General features: G+C 37.1%; 1 protein-coding gene across 1 annotated transcript in view; it reads right to left on the bottom strand.

The window, feature by feature from the left end:
- Window positions 1-24261, bottom strand: part of LOC149782086 (uncharacterized) — a 164338-nt gene that overhangs the window by 94140 nt on the left and 45937 nt on the right. Inside the window, exons 4-7 of the mRNA XM_089933519.1 lie at window positions 22780-23302; window positions 17675-17815; window positions 15262-15290; window positions 10949-11051 (exon numbers count right to left, since the gene is read on the bottom strand). Coding sequence (XP_089789645.1) covers window positions 10949-11051; window positions 15262-15290; window positions 17675-17815; window positions 22780-23302 — 796 coding nt within the window. The remainder of the gene's footprint in view (window positions 1-10948; window positions 11052-15261; window positions 15291-17674; window positions 17816-22779; window positions 23303-24261) is intronic.

The raw sequence follows: 24261 nt of genomic DNA, 5'->3' as shown, positions 1-24261 counted from the left end.
TACCCCACAAAGACCTGAGGAAGAAGAGATGCGCGAAGTGTTTCAAACACCGTCAGCAGCTCCCATTTCGAGTAAGATTGCAGCATCCTTGTTGACCCCGTCCCCCACACCCCAACGAGAAGAAATGAAAGCTTGGGTTAAAAAGATGATGTCCACGCCTCCTTCGACAGAAGTGAAAAAGAAAGAAGGGAAACCAGAAGCGAAAAAAGAAAAGAAAACCAAAGCCATTCCATTGCCACCTCCACCACCACCACTACCTTCGACTTCTACTCCCGTAGCCCATCGGACACGTAAATCCGTTTCCAAACCACCCTTTCGACCCACCCAAAGTAGCATCACCGAAGAGTGGGTGACTTATTAACACAGCAAAAAAAATGGAAAAAGTCTTAACTAGCATTTACTACGATCCCTCGCATCCTGCAGGTTACGCAGGAGTTCAAAAATTGTATCGTGCTGCCAAAACGCGACTGAAAAGTCTCCGTTTACCTCAAGTGCAACGATGGTTACAAGAACAAGCTACCTACACTTTACACAAACCCATTCGACGCAAGTTTGCCAGAAGTCGCACCCGAGTGGAAGGTATCGATCATCAATGGCAAGCCGATTTAGCCGATGTCTCTCATTTGGCCAGCTACAATCGTGGTTACAAATATTTGTTTTGTGTCATCGACGTCTTTTCCAAATTTGCCTGGGTCGTGCCTTTGACTTCCAAATCCAGCAGCGAGTTAGTGCGAGCCCTGCAACGGGTGTTGAAACAAAGCGGTCGTCACCCTCTTCGATGGCAAACGGACAAAGGCACCGAATTTCTGAACCAAGCTTTCCAAAAAGAATTAAAGAAACGTGACATTCATTTTTTTACCACCGAGAATCCCGAAACCAAAGCCAGCATCGTGGAACGTTTTCAACGCACTTTGAAAGAACGCATGTGGAAATATTTTACGCATCACCACACTCTGAAGTACATCGACATCTTACCGCACCTGGTGCAAGCGTACAACCAATCTTACCATCGAAGCATCGGACGTGCCCCGCAAGACGTGACTCCCGACAACGAAGTGCTGGTGTTCGAGCGCCTGTTCGGTACGTCCCCGACGAGGGCTGTCCCCAAGAAAAGTGGAGAGTTGACCGTAGGAGATTGGGTGCGCATTGGCAAAACCAAACGCACTTTCGACAAAGGTTACTTACCTAACTGGACGACCGAATTGTTTCGCGTCACTGGACGAGTGCATGGCCGTCATCCTGCCGTCTATAAATTGGAAGACATGAACGGAGAAGTACTCAAAGGAATGTTTTATTTGCCCGAGTTACAACGTGTGACCAAAAAAGAAGACGACGTGTACGACATCGAAAGCATTCTCGAACGCAGAACCCGTAAAGTGGGCAAACGACGTGTCAAAGAAGTCAAAGTACGTTGGAAAGGATATCCACCCAGTTTCGATTCTTGGATCGACGCTTCGCAAGTCATCGACTATAAAAAGAAGAAGTGACCATCATGCCCTTTCACACATCAGACGCAGCTACGTCGACCAGTCCTTCTTCCCCTAGTTCTTCTGTGCAAGATTTACAAAAACAACCCTTGTGGGTGTGGTGTGGAGAACGTGTGCCTAAAACGCAAATCGTCTTTTTCTGCCAAATCTTCGTGGTGTATTGTGTCATCGGGGCAGCCATCGCCAATTTGAGTTTGCAACAAGGAGACAAACAATTGTGGACCATTTTATTGAGCAGTTGCATCGGTTACCTGCTTCCCAATCCCTCCCTGAAATTCTCCTCGAACGGGAACGTTGTGTCCAGTGCCAGTGCCAGTCACCACTCCAACAACAACCACAACCAGAACCCCATTTTGGGCGGAGACACGCCTCTGACATCCACTAACCCCTCGGACAGTCACAGAACTCTGGAATTATGAGTCACCAAAACCAATTTTACTTAACTTTACCCAGTGACAGTTCCATGGAGGTGTTTCCCAACAACACGTTGTGCTGTTACACGGCCAAATTACCTCAAGCCATCCAGTTAGATCACGAAGCCCATTGGGAAGTGGCTTTAGTGGAAATGATTCACCCGACCCAAGTCCAAAATATCATTGCCCAGCAAAATTGGTTTAAGGTGGAAGTTCATGACCAACAATTGCAAGTGGAGTTGGATAAGATTGGCACATCTACCAATAGAACCTATGATGAGAAAACTAAAACGTGGACCTACAACTTGTCCATTCTGCCAGGCTATTATTTCAGTGGTCATCATTTGGTCAGCGCCATAGCCTCCAGGTTTAATGGCGTGTTCCATAAAGCTTTGAGTAATGTCCAAAAAAGTGTCACCCTGGAATACCACAAAATAGCTCGTCGCTTTCTGATGAAATTTTCTGAGGGGTCCAAAAAATTCATGTCTTTCTTATTTTGTCCTGAATTGTTTGACATATTGGGCGGTGACACGGAGATGAGAATGGCCATGATGAAGAAAAACGAATTGCCAGTCATTTCCGACAACGATATTTTTGCCAGGTATTTTCGTTTACCGGTAGAACTGAACCAAGGACTGAATTTGATCTTTGTGTATTCCGATGTGGTGGAATACAATGTGGTGGGACACACCTCCGTACCGTTACTGCGTGTCATTCCTTTCAAAGTGGATTCTGCCACGAACGCTGACGAGGAAGGTGGAAACACTTACCACGTCCACCGCGAATTTGTCCATCCTCACTATTTGCCGGTCAGCAAGTCGTATTTGGACACGATCAACATTACTATAAAAGGAGATTTGGGACAAAATATTCCATTCACCAAAGGAAAAGTCACGGTGAAACTCCATTTTTGAAAACGGTTCTCTCACGACTCGTAAGTCATGTATCCAGTGTACCAAGGGGTGGCTCGACAGCGAGGACACGGTTTAGGAGACATGTTAAAATCGGCCTTTCGTTCGGTGGCCCCAGTGTTGAAACCGATGGTGACACGCGGATTGCACGCCTTGAAAGATGCGGCACTGACACAAGGCAAAGAATTTCTCCAAAATGTCATCATCGACAAACAAAACCCTAAAGAAGCCTTCATGAGGGCAGGCAAAAATGTCTTGCTGCAAACGGGCAAAGACATTTTGGGCCGACGAGACACACCTATAAATGCCCTGCACGCTACCGAGTCAAGCATTCAGCAAGGACAAGGCAGAAAGAGACGACGAAGAAGAAAACACCCTTTCACCAGACTTCAAGCGAGAAAGGCCAAGAAAAGAAGAACCGTTCGAGACTTAGACGTTTTCGATTATTGAAACACAGCAACAACAAAAAATGATGCACCGAGAGTCTTGCGCCTGTTCCAAGACGGAACTGGATCTGTTTGCCATGCCCCCCACCATGATGACCATGCAAGAATCCCAATGGGTGGAATTTAATCCCATCTCCACACTGACCGATTCCGCTCCCATCGAGTTTGAAATCAAGGGGCAGCCCGAAGATTACATCGATCTGAATAGCAGTTACTTGTACTTGAAAGTCCAAGTTCTAGAAAAAGATGATAGTGGAGTAGATGACGCTGACGAAATAGCTCCCGTCAACAATTTCATGCATTCCTTGTTCAGCTCAGTGGATTTGTACTTGAATAACAAACTAGTCAGCAGCAGCATGGATACTTACCCTTACCGTGCCTACTTGGAAAATCTCTTGACGTACGGAATAGATGCCAAGGATAGTCATCTCAATGCCTGCGTGCTGTGGGTAACTGACGAAGCGAAGAAGTTCGAAAAAACAGATGGAAGCAATCCCGGCTTTGAGGCAAGAGAAGAGAAAATCTTAAACAAGAGGAGTTTAGAACTGATGGATCGTTTGCATTTGGACATGTGGTTGCAAGAGAAATATTTGCTGAACGGGGTGAATGTCCGCTTGAGACTGAATCGCAGCAGTGCCGCTTTCCATTTGATGGCTGCTGATTCTGCTAAGGCTCCTAAAACCATAATCCAAGAAGCCAAACTCTACGTACGACGCGTAGAAGTGTTACCTAAAGTGGCAAACGACGTCAGTCAGACGTTGAGCAGAACGACCGCCAAGTATCCCATCCGACGTGTGGAAGTGAAAACGTTCACCATTCCCGCTAACCTTCAATCCATAACCGAAGATCATCTGTTTCAAGGACAGTTACCCAAGCGTTTAATCCTTGGTATGGTCACGAATTCAGCCTTCAACGGAGCCTTCAAAGAAAATCCTTTCAACTTTCAACACTTTTTAGTGAAGAAAATCGAAGTCAGTCGTGATGGCAAGACCTTGTGTAGCCGACCTTTCGAACCTGACTTTACTGACAAGAACAAAAATTACTTGAGATCGTACTTGTCCCTGTACGAAGCCACCGGCCAGTTAGGAACCAACACCAGTCACGGCATTGAGTATGACGATTATGCAGAAGGCTATGCTTTGTGGGCTTTCGATTTCACTCCAGACCAAGGCAGCGACGAGGGACATTTCCACCCTATAAAATCTGGCCAGATTCGTGTGGAACTTCAGTTTGTAAATCCTCTAACAGCGACAGTGAACGTCATCCTGTATGCAGAATTCGATAATACCATAGAAATCAACAGTTTGAGAGAAGTCATTCTAGATTATTAGAAAGCCATGGAAGACTGTTATCCCTCTTTACCTAGTGGAGAAACTTTGGAGATGGAATGTAAGGAGACCGTGGAAGGAGAAGAATCTCAAGACAAAGACGAAGAAGATATCATGATGAAGTCGAGATGGCCAGAACAAGAAGCCCATTTAGTCTCCTGTTTTGCCAAACACTTGGTCGACAAAATAACGGAATTGATCAAGAAAAATTGCTATGGATGTCAAAACGATCATCCCAGTCAAATTCAACACGATAAATGCCTGATGTTAAGTCAAGAAGAAAAATTGGACGAGTATCTGGACGAAGCTTGGAGTCTCATCTCGAACAAAGACGTGTTGCACCAGTGGTATAAAGACTTGCGTGAACATTCTTGTCCAGCATTAACCACTCAAGAGATCCATCGTATCGAAGCTCTCCTGAATCAGAGTGAGGAAACAGAACGAATAACCGTTTATTCGTCAGACATTTTCAAGCAAAAAGTCAGGATCGAATTGACGACGTATTATTACCTGTGAAGAAGAAAACAAACACAAAACAATGGATACCTGGGAACTTTATTACCTTTTGAACCACAGTTCGTATACGTCTTCTTGGAATCCTGTCGTCTGTGCTAAAGATGAACTCCCTCATCGCAAACCTAAAGACCATCAAGCTTACGTGATCAACACGGATGATAGTCATCTCCCAGGAACCCACTGGGTAGCCGTCTACTTTCCTCAAGAAGGATGTGTGGAATATTTCGATTCGTATGGATTGCCCCCCTTGGAAGACGATATCATCGACTTTATGAGAAGAAATGCTCAAACCACCCGATTCAATAATGTGAAATTACAAGGCACAGATTCCTTGGTGTGTGGACAGTACTGTGTGTATTTTCTGCATCATCGCAGCCTGGGCTATTCCTTAGAACATTTAGTGACTCATTTCGATCCTCGTTCTTCTGCTAGAAACGATGTGAAAGTAGATAGATGGTTTTGTGACCATTATGCTTATCTTTTGTCTCAAGCTAGGAAACGTAGTGTCCATCAATGGCCTAATGATTTCCAACAGTGGAAATCACAATTTCATTCACAACGTTGTCAGCCCTGTTCAAAAAGTAGTTAGTAATTGAAGAAAAAAATGTTTGTGATTTGAAAAAAATTGTTTGATGTTAAAGTGTTGGATTATTGTTAAAAATGTTGTTGTTTAGTGTTAAGTGATTTTTGAATAAAAAATGTTGTGTTTAGAAAAAAATGCCTTTGTCTTTTGTTTAGCTATAAGAATGTTGGATTGATGCTCTTTCATTTCTTACTATCCCTCTCATGAACGTTGCGGCTCGAAAACCGTGTGGGAGATGTTTTCCTTCACGTCCGCGCTTTAACTTTAATAACCGGGTTGTTCCCAGTCTAGCCATCCATTGTCGACTCATCCTCCTAAGAAGATGTGCTCCAAACTAGCTAAGCTCAACGAAGCCTACGTGAATCTGCATAGGGTCAGACACAGTCTGATACCGAAACCAGAAGAAATAGAGAATGTGAGAATGTTAAAAATCACTGAAGACCTGATAGAAGAGCTCTTCAGAGAAGAAATGAACAGGGAGAAAGAAGAATGGACAGAGAAGTACAGACTTCAGAGACAGCAGCAACAGCAGCAACAACAGCAACAGCAGCAGCAGCAACCTGAAGCTGACAGAGGCTTTGTCGATTGTCGTATCGACACCAAAGAATTCTTCTTCTCTTTCCGAAGAAGCAGACCTATTGCCAGAAAGTCTATCCTCAGAGGACATCGCATTCTTAGAAACTAAAAAAAGAATGCCATAGCAAAACAAAAAACAGCCCTTTTCAGGGCTACCCAATACTCTAGAAAAGAAATAACTATTAATTTGCCAATTTGTGTAGGTAGAGTAGTGTGAAAATAAACACTAAATCTTCCTTAAAAATTTTGAGGGTATGTGTTTGTGTGATTGTGTTTGTAAGTGATAAAGTAGGTTGGTGTGGATAGTAGATTAAAATGATGTTTGTTTTTTGGGCTGTTTGAGGTGTATATTTTGGGTTAGATTGGATTGCTTTGCGTATGTGGATAGTCTATTGAAGTGATGGATAGCATAAAAAAGTGAGCGAGTGTTTCTTTTAGGTCCGCGCGTTGTTGTTTTTTTGGTCATGATCTAGGTAAGATGAATTTTATGTTTTTAGGGGGATGTTTTCCTTCACGTACGCGCTTTCAGTATAAATTGAAACTCGTTCGGCAGTCCAGCTACCCTTGTTGATTGATCAACACAGCCAGAAGAATGACTAGCAGAATAGTGAAACTGTTAGAACTCCAGATGCACCTGGAATATGCCAGGCGGATAGTAAACGAACTATCAGCGGAGGCTATAGTAGAAGAAGCAAGAATAAAGAAGGAAGAAGAGGAGAGAAGACAGAGGGAAGAGGAGGAAAAGAAAAGAGAAGAGATGATGTCGTTTAATATTCCTGAAACAGAGGATTGGGGTGCTGAAGCGAATCATCCTCCCTCTGCGCTCCCCAGAAGAAAGGTGAAAGAAGACTGGGGAAGAAGATGCGTGTGCGGCGCCAGGCCAGGAAGGTGCAACCATTAGATAGGTGCATCTGGAGTTTAAAAAAACAGCCCTTTTCAGGGCTACCCAATACTCTAGAAAAGAAATAACGATAGATTTGCCAATGTGTGTAGGTAGAGTAGTGTGTATATAAACACTAACTCTTTTTTAAGATTTTGTGAGGGTATGAGTTTGTGTGTTGGTGTGTTTGTGTTTGTAAGAGCTAAGGTATGTTTGTGTGAATAGTATATTATGGGTTTCTTAGCGTATGTGAAGAGTAAAGTTAGGGTTTTATTATATGAAATGAGAAAGTAGGGGGATGTTTTCCTTCACGTCCGCGCGTTGTTGGGTCATGATCTAGGTAAGATCCATTTTATGTTTTTAGGGGATGTTTTCCTTCACGTTCGCGCTTTGAGTATAAAACTAACAGTGTTGGCCATTGGAACCCATTCTACGGAATAAGCAAACAAGAAGATGCCAGCAGCTTCAGCTTTATACAACGATCTTATGGGAAGTTGGTATTGGATGGTAGATGGATTGAGTGTAGTAGAAAGGGTTGAACAGGAATGGAGGTATGCAGTGACAAAAGACTTCGTCTCAAGACAAGTAACCAGCCTCCACTTATCCGTAAATATTGTAAAAGAAATGATAGAGGATGAGGAGAAGAGAATCAGAGGTTTAATTAACCCACCGTATGTCAAAGTGGGTAAGTTAAAAGAAGCGATAGATCATGTGACGAGTGCAAGGTGCTTTCTAGAAGACATTGTAGAATGGACAGATTGGTGTTTCGCGAAGTGGGGGTTAGAAAAACTTAAGAAAGCTAAAGAACTAATGAGGAATGTGCTGAACGAAGAGGTCAAGAAGATCAAAGAAAAGTGGTTAAAGGAAAGAAAAGAAGAAGAAAATAGAAAAAAAAGGGATGAATTCGAAAAACTGAACACAAACTGGATGAAAATCCAAGAGAAGTTCCGGGCCATGGGCCACCCGGACTGGTTGCCGGAAACAGAAAAGAAAAAGAAGAAAGGAATGATGGACAAAATAAGAGGATGGTGGAAGAAGTTAAGAAGTTAAAAGAAGAAAAAACCCAAAGGCCCTTTTCAGGGCCCCCATATTTCTCGAAAAGAGATAGTCTTTGAATTGCCTACCCCTTTTTTAAAAAATTTTTTTTTAAAATTTAAAAAAAAAATCCCATGTTAAATTCCCCTTGTCCGTAGAGTGTCCCACGATTTATTCCCATGTTAAATTCCCCTTGTCCGTAAAGTGACCCACGATTTATTCCCATGTTAATTCCCCTTGTCCGTAATCTGACCCACGATTTTTCGCCATGTTAAATTTCCATTGTCCGTAATCTGACCCAGGGGTCCCTGTAATGCTAATTCCCATTGTCCGTAAAGTATCCCACTTCACTACTAGCGTACATCACTTTACAGTTGATTATTTTACTAACGTGTTTACGGCTAAGAACCTAAACAGATGTAAACAATATCCTCGAAATTTGAAATTGTATCTCGATAGGCATAATTAATATACATACTGTCTTACTTATAATCCATTTCATACATGACCTTGATGATATAAAAATGTTCGTCACATTTATCAAAATGTAATGACAAATAGTTTCTAAATCTAGATTAGGAACAAGATCAGCCAATACAGACTCATTTCACTAATGTGTAGGACCGCTCCGGGTGGTTATGGGGTTCGCATTGGCTGCGGGAGGTCACATGTTCAAATACAAAGATATAAAAAAGGTACTAGCAGTTGCCACTCGTTTCTCTCGGCATTGATAGGTGAGTATTATGACAGGTCGGCCTGGTGTCAGGATAATGTGACTGGGAGATACATGACGCTACATGTATGCAGCATGGTCACCCAGTTATAGACATCACAATAAACTGTTACACTGCAGACATCGTAGCGATATGACTGAAATATTTTTAAAGGTAAGTTAAAAAAGCGAACGTACTTACTATAAAGTTTCTTTAAGGCAATGATGATATAACCACATTTGCCAAGCTGGAGCAAACTACGACTTAACATTTTGTATCTTCATGCAAGGCTGCCTTATTAGTATAATGAATCTTATTCAGAATTGAACTCAACTAGTATCTTGAGTTTGAGACTTTTTAAGAGATCAAAATCTGATACAAATATATTTACTACACTGTTGTAAAAAACGAAAATATAAATGCAAAATTAGTTTTATATCTAGATCTCGTTCACAATATGTTAATACAAAGTATACATTCATGCACTTAATAAGGTCCCAACAAATAGAAATGGAAGATGACCTCGTAAATATGCATAGTTCTTATTCATTATAATACGCTTCATAATCTCGACTAATTTAAAATATTTATCTCAAGTTGTCAAAACAACAGTCACTGAATAACGTACTACTTAATAATATATGAAAATTTACAAATTTTGACGCAAATTATTTCAAAAAATGTTATAAAGCTCATCCAATCAAATCTCTAAAGTTGTAATAGGTTAAACCAATCAGATGCAAGACTGTCTTCATCTCATTACTTATCAATATCAATCAAGACCGTAGTGACATACGACCATGTTTAAATTTTGCATAAAGCTAGGATCCAGAGTGGTATAATATCAACAAGATGCGAGACAACCAATAAGAGATTGATATCACTCTTTTTTAAATTCGTGATCTTGATGATATAAACTATAGTATAACTTTTATCAAAATTAGAATCTAAAAAATACTGACAGAAAATAGTCAGCCAGATCAAATGAAATGTATTTTAAAAAATTATATCATTTCACAGTCCATCAGACTATTATTCATAATATGTGTCCTGGAAGAGCCAACATTACATCCAGTAGGAAATTATGTATTAATGACATCGCCACTATAGCTAGGTGAGTTAATGATAGGCCCAAGAAGGCATCAGTTTGCCCTCAAAGCTTACACATCTTAATAGATGAACATTTCACTAACCTGATCATTGGACTATTGTAAGTGCATAACTCTATGTTCTAAACGTTTTACCAATGTCGATTTAACCAATTTTACTACCAGCTGATAAAACGTCGTCTCCAATATGCACAGACGCTAGATCATAAATAAACTTATCAATGATCTTGATGATATAAAACTATTCATCACGATCATTAAAATCTAATGATAAATAAGTCTAGTTCTAGAGATGCGTTCAGTCAGTCAGATGCAAAATCATGTCATTAATATCCGGTAAAACTTGTCTAAAACAAGCATGATATAATCTCGCATTCCAAGCTGGAAAAAAGTATGAATACTGTGTCTGAATGTATCAAAATAATGTATGAAATACATTTTCCAGAATATTAACTAGCATATATTTGTGGACTGAAAACAGACTATGGAGCCAAACCTGGAACTCTTGGCCGGGGTATTGGGGGGTAGAAAGTAATTAAAAAAGTTTTTTTGCGTAAATCTGGTTTAAAATACTTTAGATCATTATTTCAAAAGATGTCGTAACAGGTTGTTTTATGTAGTTTTTGTAATGGCAGCAATTTATGATATCTAAAATTTCATTTGTGCAAACTTGAATGTTTGAAAGGTCTTAATACTGGATGCAGTTTGTCCAGTTTTGATGCAAATTAGATGAAGCGACCACGTCACATTCAAGGTGCATGTCGGGCGCGGACGGGGCAGTAGGCTGATAACATTTTTGAGAACTGTACCTGCCACTGAACAATTACATTTTGTTTACAAAAATAGTGAAACCAACTATACCAGTGCATCATTTACGGCCATATAATGTTGAAAGTGACAGACATCATGTGAATTTACTTTCTTTACATTTATAATAATAGCACTTTTTACCTGTTGAGGTTGAACAGAAGTAATATGTACAGTTGCTAGTTGATTCCATACTATGGCACCAGCAACGACTGGGACTAAGATAAGTATTTCAGCAGGGCCAAATCTGCAATTGTACCAAATAAAAGTTAATTTAACAAGGTGCACTACAAATCACGTTCAAATACATCATATTTTTGTATGACCTATTTTAAAATAAACAATACATTAAATGTGCCTTCTAAGATTGAATCGTTCTGGAAAAACACCTACAGTAGAGTTCTGTACACAGCCACACAAACCAGTTTACTTCATTGGTGACATACTTCCGGTGTTATTTATATTAAATTTCTATGGTGTGCTTGACCATTCCGTCATTTACGGTGGACGTCGGACCTAACAGACTTTAACTTTTTGTTTTAAAGATGTTTACCTTGATTTGTGATCAAGCTTTAAACTAATTGTTGATCATATAATGGTCCAGAAACCTAGCATTTTGGTAAAAAATAGCGAAGTTTTAAAGAAAATACTATTGCATTATAGGTTAGGAGAAGTATTCATATATTGTTGTGTTCAAATATAATTTGGGATAAATTAATTATTTAAATTATTAATTGGCACTACATTGTGCTCATTGAATTGTGGAGAAAAACACTACTTTGGGAATATTTCTAATTCACTGAAGGACATCATTGAATACACCATTTAGGTGCACCAAGGCTAGCGGTACATATTCAAAATTAAAGACTATTGATTCAGCAACACATTTAATATTAGATTGTATTAGGAATCTTCTAAACTGTTGGACTTGTAATAGGACATTTATGATTATTTGTGAATTTATTTACAATATTTGTACGTTCATCTGACAATTTTACTTAGTATATTATACATATAAATGATTTGTTAATCTGACTCAACTTTTCCTTTCGTTACGTTCTGTTACTCAGTGTTAGACAAGAGTGTTTGAACACAAGTACTAGGGAATGCATACAATAAACACAATAATATAGGAAACTTCTGATACTTTTTAAATTTATTTTGAACATTACTGAGCAGTGGTAATTAATTTAGATTGCTAGTACTCTTATAAATGTTTTGGTGCTGGACATCATAAACTGGGATAGCTGCATTGCATCTTTTAGTCCTCGCTTTTGTTCAACAACTTTTAGAATTGTGTCACAATCTTATTATATTAGGCAGGTTTATACTTTCAACCTCCTTAAACTTATTCAACAAGTCCTTGAATTTAAAATAAAACTCCAGTTATTAAAGTAATGTTTACCCTTTCAACCTCCTAGAATTTGTTCAACAATTCCTTGAATTAAACCTATTTGATCTTGCTCAACAACTCCTTGAATATTAACAACAACAGCATATACGAAAGTGGGATATATCCTTTAAAACTCCTTGATCGTGTTCAACGATTCCTTGAATTTTAACAAAGTCTTGTTATAAAAGTAGGGTTTATCCTTTAGAGGTCCTAGAATTTGTTCAACAATTCCTTGAATTAAACCTATTTGATCTTGCTCAACAACTCCTTGAATATTAACAACAACAGCATATATGAAAGTAGGGTATATCCTTTAAATCTCCTTGATCGTGTTCAACGATTCCTTGAATTTTAACAAAGTCTTGTTATAAAAGTGGGGTTTGTTCTTTAGAGCTCCTCGATATTATTCAATAACTCCTTGAATTTTAACAACATTCAAAATTATAAAAGTGGGTTTATACTTTCAACCGCTTTGAGGTTGATCAATAATTCCTTGAATTTCAAAATAATCTTATAAAAGCGGGGTAAGTTTATTTTTAGTCCTCCTTGATCTGTTCAACAGTTCCTTGCATTTGTCCAAAATCTTATTATAAATATGTTTTTTTTTCCTTTCTACCTTCTTGATATCGTTCAACAAGTCCTCGAATTTAAAAAAACACTCCTGTTATAAAAGTGAGATGTATGATTTAATGTGGTTTAATCTTTCAACCTCCTAGATTTTGTTCACCAATTCCTTAAATTTTAACAAAATCTTGTTATAAATGTTGGGTTCAACCACCTTGATCTTGTTCAACAATTCATTAATTGTAACATCAAAAATGATAAAATTGGGATTATCCTTGAAATCGTCTTGATCTTGTTCAACAAGTCCTTGAATGTTAGCAAAATAAAATCTTGTTATGAAAGTGTGGATTACCCTTTCAACTTCGTTGATCTTGTTCAACAATTCCTTGAATTTTAACAAAATATTGTTATAACAGTGGGGGTTATCCTTTCAACATCCTTGATCTTTTAAAATAATTCCTTGAAGTTTAGCAATTTATTTTTATAAGAGTGGGATTTATCGTTTAAACCTCCTTGATCTTTTACAACAGTTCTTTGAATATTAAAAAAATCCTGTTATAAAAGTGGGGTTTAATCTTTCAAACTCCTAGATTTTGTACAACGCTTCCTTGAATGTTAACATAATCTTGTTATAAAAGTGGGGTTTATCATTTCAACCTCCCTGATCTTGTTCAACAATTCCTTGAATGTTATCAAAATAAAATCTTGTTATGAAAGTGTGGTTTATCCTTTCAACTTCCATGATCTTGTTCAACAATTCCTTGAATTTTAACAATATATTGGTATAACAGTGGGGGTTATCCTTTCAAACTCCTAGATTTTGTACAACAATTCCTTGAGTTTTAACAAAATCTTTTTATAAATGTGGGATTTATCCTTTCCCCCTCCTTGATTATGTTCAATAATTCCTTGAATTTTAACAAAATCTTGTTATAACAGTGGCGGTCATCCTGTCAACATCCTTGATCATGTGCAAGAATTCTTTGAATTTTAACCATTTTTTAAATATAAAAGTTAGATTTATCATTTTGACCTCTTTGATATTGTTCAACAATTCCTTGAATTTGTACCCAAATTTATTTTATACACGTAGGGTTTATCCTTCCATCCTCCTTGATCTTGTTGAACAATTCCTTGAATGTTAACAAAATCTTGTTATGAAAATGGGGTTTATACTTTCAACCTTCTTGATCTTGTTCAACAATTCCTTGACATTTTATATAAAAGTGGGGTTATCATTTAAACATCCTTGAACTTGTTCAACAATTACTTGAATGTTAACAAAATCCTGTTATTAAAATGGGGTTTATGCCTTAAACCTGCTTGATCTTGTTCAACAATAACTTGAATTATTAGTTTTATGAAAAAAAATTAACTTGTCATTTCCTTGCTTTAGCTGCAAGAGACCTTTACATATAAAGAGACGAACGTGTATGCCAGTTTATAATTTCCTTTAATATCACAACATAAGTTAGACGAACATTAAATTACCATCCTATTGGTTGTGACCTTAAATACTTTACTTCCACCAATGTGATGAGAGAATTATGAGAAAATATCCAGTATTTTGTTCATGTAATGACCTTGTTTACTAGCATCGTTATTGTAAAAACGTAGCTACATGAATATCAGTGATACACTTTGCTATTTCCTACAGCAGCTGATGAAGTTATGAAAAAGTACACTTTCAAGGAGTTTTATGAAATTAATGTTTTGCTCAAACAGTCTTCTAAATATTGATCCGACACCATTTTTGTTTAATATTTTGTGTTGGTAAAATGCAATATGACCTAATATTTAACATCTTATTATCATCGCCGGAATTTCTTTGCTTGATTTTCCTGTTCTAAATAACGATTAACTCCACAAAGTATGTCCTATCAAAGCTTCATGACAACTGTACTGCGTATTTCACGGAAGTGATAGAGTATCATCTTTTGATCACTTTTTATTTTGTGACTGAACAACTGCTCACACTGTTATACATTTAGATAATGTTCGGATTTTTAGCTCCATTTTTGTTCAGAATCACATACATTTTTTTAAGAATACATTAATGTATTATTTCATTCACCATCCATTTATTTGAATCATTTATTCAGTTTAATTCATTCACTCGCGCTATGTTATTTGCGGGGTCTGGGTTCCTTTGCTAAGAAACCATGTTTGATATCAGGAAGTAAAAGTAACGGATATATTGTTATGATCTATTTTCCAGACCTATAAAGAGACGATTTCTAATTTTGAAAGCCACAGCCTTGGCTAGTGCTGTTTCGTGCACAATGTAAAGGCCCAGTGCAAAATCCACCTCACGAAAACTACACACTATACAGTATTTTGTTAACTTTTACTTGCAATGATTTACATATAGTAGTCTCCAAGTTATGGGTGCAAAACATATCTGTACCATACTGTATCATGATCAATACATTCATTCCAAAACAACAGCATATAGGGATGTACTTTCTAGACTAAGAAGCAAACAAAATATAAATCTTACCTTAGGAAGATTGCCTTATCATTTTTCATCTGAAAGATAAAGCGTCCTCCAGCAATTCATAAAAAGATTAATATCGCACCTACTATTGACTCATCTTAAATGTTTTATATACATATAATCGTCATCGGATCGAAATGGAAGCATTACAACAGCTTAAGAAACCATTTTTGTGTATTGTTTCTGTGTGATATTTTTCTATAGTGTTTCTTATCCTTTTAATTGTGTATCATATTTTAGTAGTATACTATTTCTAACTGCACAAGAATATTCTTCTCAATGTCTGTATCGTCTTGTGCTGTTGTACTGTGTTAAAGTGTTTCATACAGCTTCAAGATAATTTCGCAATTCATCGACTATTGTAATTAGCAACGTTCTGTTTTATGCTTAAATTCAAATTTATTAAAGTTAGTTAATACCTCAGAAGTTGTTGCTAAATAAGTGCACGTTCTTAACATTAAAGTTTCAAAAAATCATTTTTATCCTTCCACGTAAACATACAATTTTGTACCTTCCTGTACTGTTGTAAATGATCATTCAAAACAAATGTTCTCACTTCATACCATTTATAACGATTTGTATACTATAACATACCATTCACATAAATCACGTCTTCAATATTGCAAAAGACAATACCTGTACTTTACAAATTTCATTAGTAATCTCGAAATGAACAACGCATACTATGTATATTGTGTGAGTTAAATTATGTCAACTATTATTTCACCTCCTTGTCGCTGCTTCTTCAATCAAATATTAAAACAGCTACGCTAGAAAAGTAAGTTGCAGTGAAACACCCGTTGTTGCTATGAATGTAAGCCATCCTCCCCCACCCTATTTATCCAACCCCAATGACCATTATGGAGTAGAGTATATAGTACAGAGTTAACTGTAAACAAGTGATAACATACTTGATTCCAGTTATAACCCATAAAGGGTAATAACTATTACATCAACCATGTTTGGTCCATATGCATATCGTCACATGAAGACCATTATATGTATCAAGAATCAATAATGCTCATCGATAACTGCTAAGTTCACAATATTTTTTCACATGTAACTTAAGTAAAAATCATGTCCGTCATTCTTCCTTAAACCTTTGAGAGTAACACGATTGCTCATATGCAGAGTACAAGAAAAACGACTGGTCAAAATGTGCAGTCAAGGCAAGTGAAACTCTGTATTTGTAAATTCAATAAATGTATGGCTCAACAAGGCATTTATTTTCAATTAATGCTAGAGAATGGTTCTACAAAACTATAATAGTTTATGTTCGATTAAGGAAACATCAAGATTAAACGTTTGGTTGTACCACATTAGAAACTGTTTTTCAGCTATTTTCATACACATTCATAGCATAACCGACAATAAAGAAAATTGATGCTGAATATATTTCACACGCGTTCTTGTTTTGAATTATAAATATTGTATTTTTCTTGAAAATATTCAATGTAAACTTTTAGCACAAAATTTCAGATAGAATTTTATGAGAAAACAATATTTTCGTATTGTTTTAACAGTAAAAACGATGTTCTATATTGACTTTAAAATTATATATTTATATAAAATAGCTGATTTGTATCTCTTTTTACTTACAACATAAAATAATCAGACTGGTTTGATTTATATGCATGTTTCTCTAACGGTTTGTGAGAATTTGTACGTTTCAGACAAGAACAATTGTTTTATTCCAATTTTTACACTGAATTGCTGATAATTCCCCAAAGTGCATGGTTTTCAAATGAGTCTCATTTTCTGTGAAACAGACATCCGTCACCTACCTTTAACAGTGACTGTTATAAAGTTATAGGAAATATATATTTACTTGGTATTTAACTTCATAAGAACCAACGCATCAAACAATAAAGGAACATAATTAACAATCCTTGGTTTTCATTGTTTCATTTTAAGGTTTGGGAAGTAAAAGTTTCATAAGACATGATACGTTTTCAAGGCTGATTCTCTTGAAATCCCTGTCCTAAATCGTTTCAAATCCTTTTTTAAAGTGATCACTGGAAGTAGCCCACATTTCGAAAAATTAACAGGCTTTTTATGTTTCCAGAAAATTCATGTGTCAGATAAATTTCGTTTCAGTTGCTTGAATGCATAAAACGTGGTACAAAAGTTATACCTTTTTCGTTATAATCATTTTAGTAAACACAAGTAGGCTGATCCGTACTATAGTGAACACCTATTTTGTGGTAAGTAAATCAGACTAAAACTAAATCCTATCTACTTCGACTTAAGTGAAATATCACTAAGCATTCAACCACAATTTTTGTTTTTGTTAAATTAAACTACCATCTCTAATTCAACTTGGGCATGACCATGTAAAACATTGTAATCTTTCATTCAGCATGGGCATCACTATGTTTGTTCAACGGTATACGTTAAATTAAATGTAGAGAATTACCATCTGTAATACAGCTTGGGCTTCACTGTGTATGTTCAGGTCATTGAGTAGCTGAATCATCTTATCAAGCCAAAGGTTTTTATCGCTGTCTTCAACTCTCCTGTCCTCAGAATGTGCAACTTTATTTCGAATATCTATAAGCTAAAAAGACATAGATTAATGTCAGACTTATATCTCATTATATTAATAGTCACTTCAGTGACCAAATTGATTATATGTACGTTAACTGGTGTTCCTACATCGTGATATCTAATTGGTTATCTTAACTGATTCCTGATACACATGAGTTTAGTCTAATAATATCATAGAGAGATATCATTTTTTAAGAGCTTGCATTGTGATATATGCTCTACTATTTTAATGGATGTATGACATGTCTGTATTTGCCCAAATAATACAAGTGAAAGGCAATGTTTTTCAAATTATATTTCTCCTAGAATTCGTACTGATTACATGAACATTAGGAATAAATCCATACTACCTCTCAAATTCAGCCATCCCAACGAGGAAAATTCAGCTTGTCCATTGCATTCATGCGCGGTTATCTTGTAATAGGATGATTGTATTGCAGTGAAGATATGGGGTTATTGAAAAAAGTAAGTATTTAAGGAAAAACATAACATACCGAAAACTTGCTTTCGATTAACAATACGTTCCCCGAGCACATTAATGTTAGGGGAGTAGTTAATAGGCAATGGGAATGTTAAGAATCCAACCTATACATCGGTTGATGCCTGAGAGAAGAAGATAGAATTCCCAGTATGAACGCTAACGTAATTTCGTAACGTGTTAGCAGAGCAACCGGAAGTGACTTGGTTACGTCTAGAAAGTAGAAGCAATGAGGCATTTTTACCCCATAAAATATCATGTTAAGTCGATCAAAAGCTGAGCAGTATGCTCGTTTGGGTGTTTTGATGATTTCAAATTGGTCTAGTAACCATATGCATGATTGAGACGGAGCCCATCAGATCCCGATTATGTCGTTGTGAAGTCAAGTATGTAGATAAAAACTCAAGAAAGTTGACGGTACATGTCAACCGACAGAATCAAGGATATAAGGGAAATAGACATTCCGGTCAAAGGCAAGGCTTGCAGTGATTACTCTTATTTGGTGAACATCTTTATGAGGCGACTCTATCCTGGTAAGATTAAACAGTATGCCAATGGTATTAAACACGTGAACCATAATGAGAGGGCTGAAGGGGCTATGTCTTATTACCCATTTTTAAATTTGGAAACAGAAAGTCTTCAAGCTGCACAAATTGGCTCAGTCCTCATCAGATAAAGTCTTAGCGTACGGACCTAATCTTGTTTGAAATTCTCTTGGGGCTTGACAATACAGAAGAGAGATTGTTTGATGACTCCTTGATTGCCCACTGACGGCAACTGAGTCCTGGTGATGAAACCATGTTAAGTCATAAAGAATGCCATGCCATGTGATGGATACTGTAGGAACGGCCAACTCTGCGTGCCAAACATAATGTTATCCGACTACAGGGTTTGCATGAAAAGAAGTTCAGCGAGATCACAGATAAAGACTCGAATTGATATGAATGCAGCCAAGACAGAACCCTTGATAGATTCCACTTGAGAAACAGTGTGAGACATTTTGGTTTTTGCAAGTCTAATATGAGAAACAAGTCAGATAGATTATTATTATAACCAAGATGTTACATACGATGATGAGTGAACGTATCGGATATCATAGAACGGTAACCTTTAACATAACCGGAGTCAGCTTTGTCTCTTCAAATAGGCAAAGAAAAAATAAGCTACTTTTGGGATTGCGATACTCGAAGGGACAATATTTCTAGACTTGGTGCCATCACTTTAAATGTCATTTCCCTTCGTAAGCTTTTAAAGTGGGGGTGCTTGTCAGATATTTACATATTAGAGGGTTGAATTGTTTCTACTAAAGGCTGTCCTGATAAGAGCTAATCAAATTCGAGAAGATTTCAGGGAAGGATGGCACACGTGGGTCAGAGGCTGTTTGACAAAATTTGACTATGACAGAATCCCTCTGGGCAGATCTATCCCTATATAGAGAAGATTGTTGAACCAGGATTTGTCGCGGTGGAGAACGGCAATCAGAATCAGTATGAACTTCCTTGATTTGATGCATATCTTTGGAACTAAGATCGTTTTATTGGGGGAGGGCGTAGGCAAAGGTAAAAAGACCCTTACCTGAACAGAATAGGGGTGATTTGATATGGCCGTTTTTGGTAGATTAATCTTGTCGTCTCTGATTAGATTTTCGGTGGAAATATAAACTGGTATTGATGAATAAGGTATGAGGTTTCCATTACCTGCATTGACCAGAAACTTACTTGGAGAACTCGGGATCTTGTGGTATTCTGAACACTCTCCTTCTCCCGATTCTCGATGTGCATCCACATTTTATAGTAAGAGCATGTCCTTTACAGAGTTAGACATTACTTACGTCATGATTGGAGAGGACTAATGGGCGTGGGGGCTGGCAAAACGAGATTCAAAGCCCCTTTGAAACAATTGGAATCGCTCAATCACTTGGCTGAGTAGAAGGAACAACACTGCTTTCGAAAAGATCCAGCTGACAGCATAATAGTTTTCTGCGGTCGGTCATGGATATGAGACGGTGGCAGTGGAGAGAAAGAGGGAGATAGATAGATATATAGATAAATAGATAGATAGATAGATAGATAGATAGATAGATAGATAGATAGATAGATAGATAGATAGATAGATAGATAGATAGATAGGTAGATAGACAGATAGATAGATAGAGATAGATAGATAGATAGATAGATAGATAGATAGATAGATAGATAGATAGATGGATAGATAGACAGATAGATAGATAGATAAATAGATAGATAAATAGATAGATGGATAGATAGATAGAAAGATAGATAGATAGATAGAGAGATAGATAGATAGACAGATAGATATATAGATAGGTAGATAGACAGATAGATAGAGAGAGAGAGAGAGAGAGAGAGAGAGAGAGAGAGAGAGAGAGGAAGAGAGATTGAGGGTAGAGAACATATTTATTATATTCCATCGATGCGACTGCTTCCATGACAAGACGGATTAGCAGATTGTCTGAATGTAAATAATTGAGATCATCGCTGATTTTTGGTTTGTGCAGCAAACAGTCGCGCATGCCCTTATCTCCGATCAAAACATATGTGAGTCCGAAATGAGATATATGTTGATTGTTTCAGAGCGCATAAATGTGAGGTTAATTCTTGGGCTGCCTGCATCCGAATTTTCTCAATCCTGCCACAGAACAATAGAGAGGTTCGGAAGATAAAGGTTTGCAGGGTAATGCCAGCAATGTCAAGCGTACCATAATTCCGTCAAACACGATCAAAGTTAATGGAAGCCGTCAACACATTAGAGCCACCCTGTCAACTTTCTTAGATATTTTAGCCGTTGACTCCCAGGCCTATGATCTGCCGGTCTTTTTTGCAAATCTACGAACCGTCCAACAATAATTATATCTCTAACAGGATTCAAATGAATGGTAGAGACAGCAACCGAGGAGGCATCAAAACTGAGATCGAATACATGTCACGGCTCATTCAAGTCAATTATGCTCGGGCATGCCAGGAATGTACGCCATCTGAATTTCCTAGAATTGGGCTTACACTTCCCAAAGTGTCAAAATTCTTTACTAAACTGAACATGACGGATAGAAGCGAAAAACTTGGCTAAAACCAATCAACTTTATAGTCATGTGCAGTAGCAAAAGAAAGTACCAGTACCTTCAGAAACCTTCCTCCATTCCCACAAATTTAATGTAGTCCACCACCAGCCTGGCCAAAGACTCATCATAATGTGAATGTTCAAAGAATCTTGACTCACGATCATTTGATTTCTACATTACTAACTGTTGTTTGCAGATTTCCTCGGAACCGATATTCATGTATTTTTCGACTACATAGCTCACATGTAGCCAACGATGCATTCATGTACATATGAGAAATGAGGAATGAGATTTCTTGCCGCGGTCCTAGAAATTTTTCATTTAGCATACTTAATTATAGTTGATTCTGAAACGACAAAGAAAGAAGAAAAAACGAAATACTCATCTAACTGCGTTAAGAACTCTAAATATACTGAGTTGATAAATAGACAGTGTGCGCAACAAGAACTTGAACACATTTTATTACAATGTAGATGTATATAGCCATATGGTAGGAAAATTTGGAAACTAAGTCCGCATATGTGGAGAATTTCACATAATTAGCGCCCAAATTAAAAAAATAATATAAACATCTGTAGAATAGTCCTTAATACATCTAAACATACCAATATCCCCAAAGAGTGTAATGAACAGTACCACAGATTGCCAATACAGGCGGTGTGAACGACGTTTCCAATTCACGAGCTAAAGCTTGACGCTAGAGCCTACCTGTAGGCGGCCAGGGGAGGTGATGATGAGTTACGGTCAATTCTCTATATAATATATACAGGAAAGTCACATTTTCCTATTGGAGCAAGTTGGAATCGAAATGATATAACTTTCTAAATTGCATCTATGGGTGACTATTTTAAATCAAAACTGCCTTCCCTCACCCGGATGTATCTTTTAAGGGTGCGACATAGGAATTAGCTTACTTACCTTACATCTGCCATAAAAGTCAACGAGCAGTTGGCCAAAACCTATTGGTTGGTTGGACATGCTGTCGCAATTATTTAAAATTTGATTGCTTGTTACAGATAAAGTTCTTTACAAGCATCTCTACATTTTATACGTTTATCCTTATTCAATACTGGTATATTTAATGTTCATAACTGAATGCTTTAATGCCATGTTGTCTAACCTCAAATTTGGTTATGTTCTGCCAAGTAGTTTATTACAAGGTTGTTTTACAGGACAAATGAAGCGGGATGCCATAAGACTTTCGCTCGGTGAGGTAAAAATGAAGAAAAGAAGTAATTATTAATTTATTTATTTATTTATTTATTGTGTGTAATTCGCGCTCAGACATTCAAAAAGGTGTAGAGCCTACAGTTGTTCACGACGTGTGACATGGTCTTTAGAGAACCACATCAAGAATAATTATTTTATATGAATAGGTATATCAGTGATATTCAGTTCAAAGTTTACCATTACTTACTTCGGATAGTATCTGCCTATTAGGGAGATCTTTTCTGAACCATTTGCAGTATTTCATAAGTGACAAAATTGCAGAAGCATCAAGTCCCTCTGGCATCTGTTTTGTCTGGTGATCGCCTTTTGGCAAGAATATCTTGGCAACATGATCACAATCAATAGGCCATTTGTTTATTATAGCATTGTTCCAATTTATGCTTTGAATGTAGGGTTTATGATGTTTATCAAGAATCTGATGTAGCCATTTGTCACATATGTTATTCTTGCAGATGATGGACCATCGTCCGTGTTTGTATTTGATATCCTTTGATGAACAAGAGCGGCATTGAGTCACACTTGGTGGTCCGGAAGAAGGGTACATTCCGGAGACCTTTTGTTTGATTTCCTGATGCAGCTTACAAACCCTATCTTTTATGTAGTCATGCAAAGCTTCCTTCATGATAACTAATCCCTGGTCACATAGGGTCCAGTTCTTATTTCGATTATCACTAAACCTGAGTGGTGTACCCGTCATCTGAAAGAACATCCTAAAAGAAGAGACAACCAATGATATAAGCTAGATCTGAGTACGATCCTTTATTGTTCTTTATTCTATAATAAATGATTCAGTTCAAAAGGAGAGGTCCTTTTAAAACCCTTTAATTTAAGCCTGACATCTTAACCAAGCTGATATTCCAACATGTAAAGCAACTATAATGTCCGCACTATATTATACAGGGGAATGACTGCTCGGGCATGATTAATCCTAATCCCAGTATGGAATGCTCTTGACAGAGAGGTCAATAATGATTAAAGGGATTATGGGTCATACATGTTTTCATTTATGTAATGCAAATCCAGCATTATATACTTTTAAGTTGTTTCCAGATGATAATACAGGATTTTTTTACAATCTCCTTGTGAACTAAAATAACTGTTTCCTAAACAGTAAACACAATTATTCTAGTACATATTTGTTGTTATGTGTATATTCAGGTGTATCAACGGCCATTTATTTCAACGATTTTTCGTCATTAGAGATAATTAGCGATATAAATTACAATGGTTTCCAAAAGTCAAATCCACACGTGCAATCTCACGGATATTTGACACACAAATAACTTCTTATTCCTCCCAAAACCTGTAACATTATTATTTTCCTGAAACAAGATGTCCAACAGATCAAATTGTTTTATTTTAAAACTAAAAGGAGAGACTGTACCACAATAATTACACGTGTACTGTATAAACAGTAGATATCAATAATTCAGGCAGCTTAATGCTCAATGTTCAATACACACTGGACAGTTTATAGAGTGGTCATAAATTGATTACAAATGAAAGGTTAAAGATGGTCAGAGATAAACAACCATCTTTGCACTGACTAAACAACTTTCAAAAGCTAAAATAATTTGTGATATTTGTCCATAAGTATTGCGTTTGGTTTGCCTATTTGCACATGCAGAGTATCTGAAGTGGAACAATCCACTTTATTGGAATTTTCTAA

The sequence above is a fragment of the Sinohyriopsis cumingii genome, chromosome 15 (assembly GCF_028554795.1).
Source record: "Sinohyriopsis cumingii isolate HCF-2022 chromosome 15, ASM2855479v2, whole genome shotgun sequence".
Lineage (NCBI taxonomy): Eukaryota > Metazoa > Mollusca > Bivalvia > Unionida > Unionidae > Sinohyriopsis > Sinohyriopsis cumingii.
This window is presented reverse-complemented; position numbering and strand designations above follow the sequence as displayed.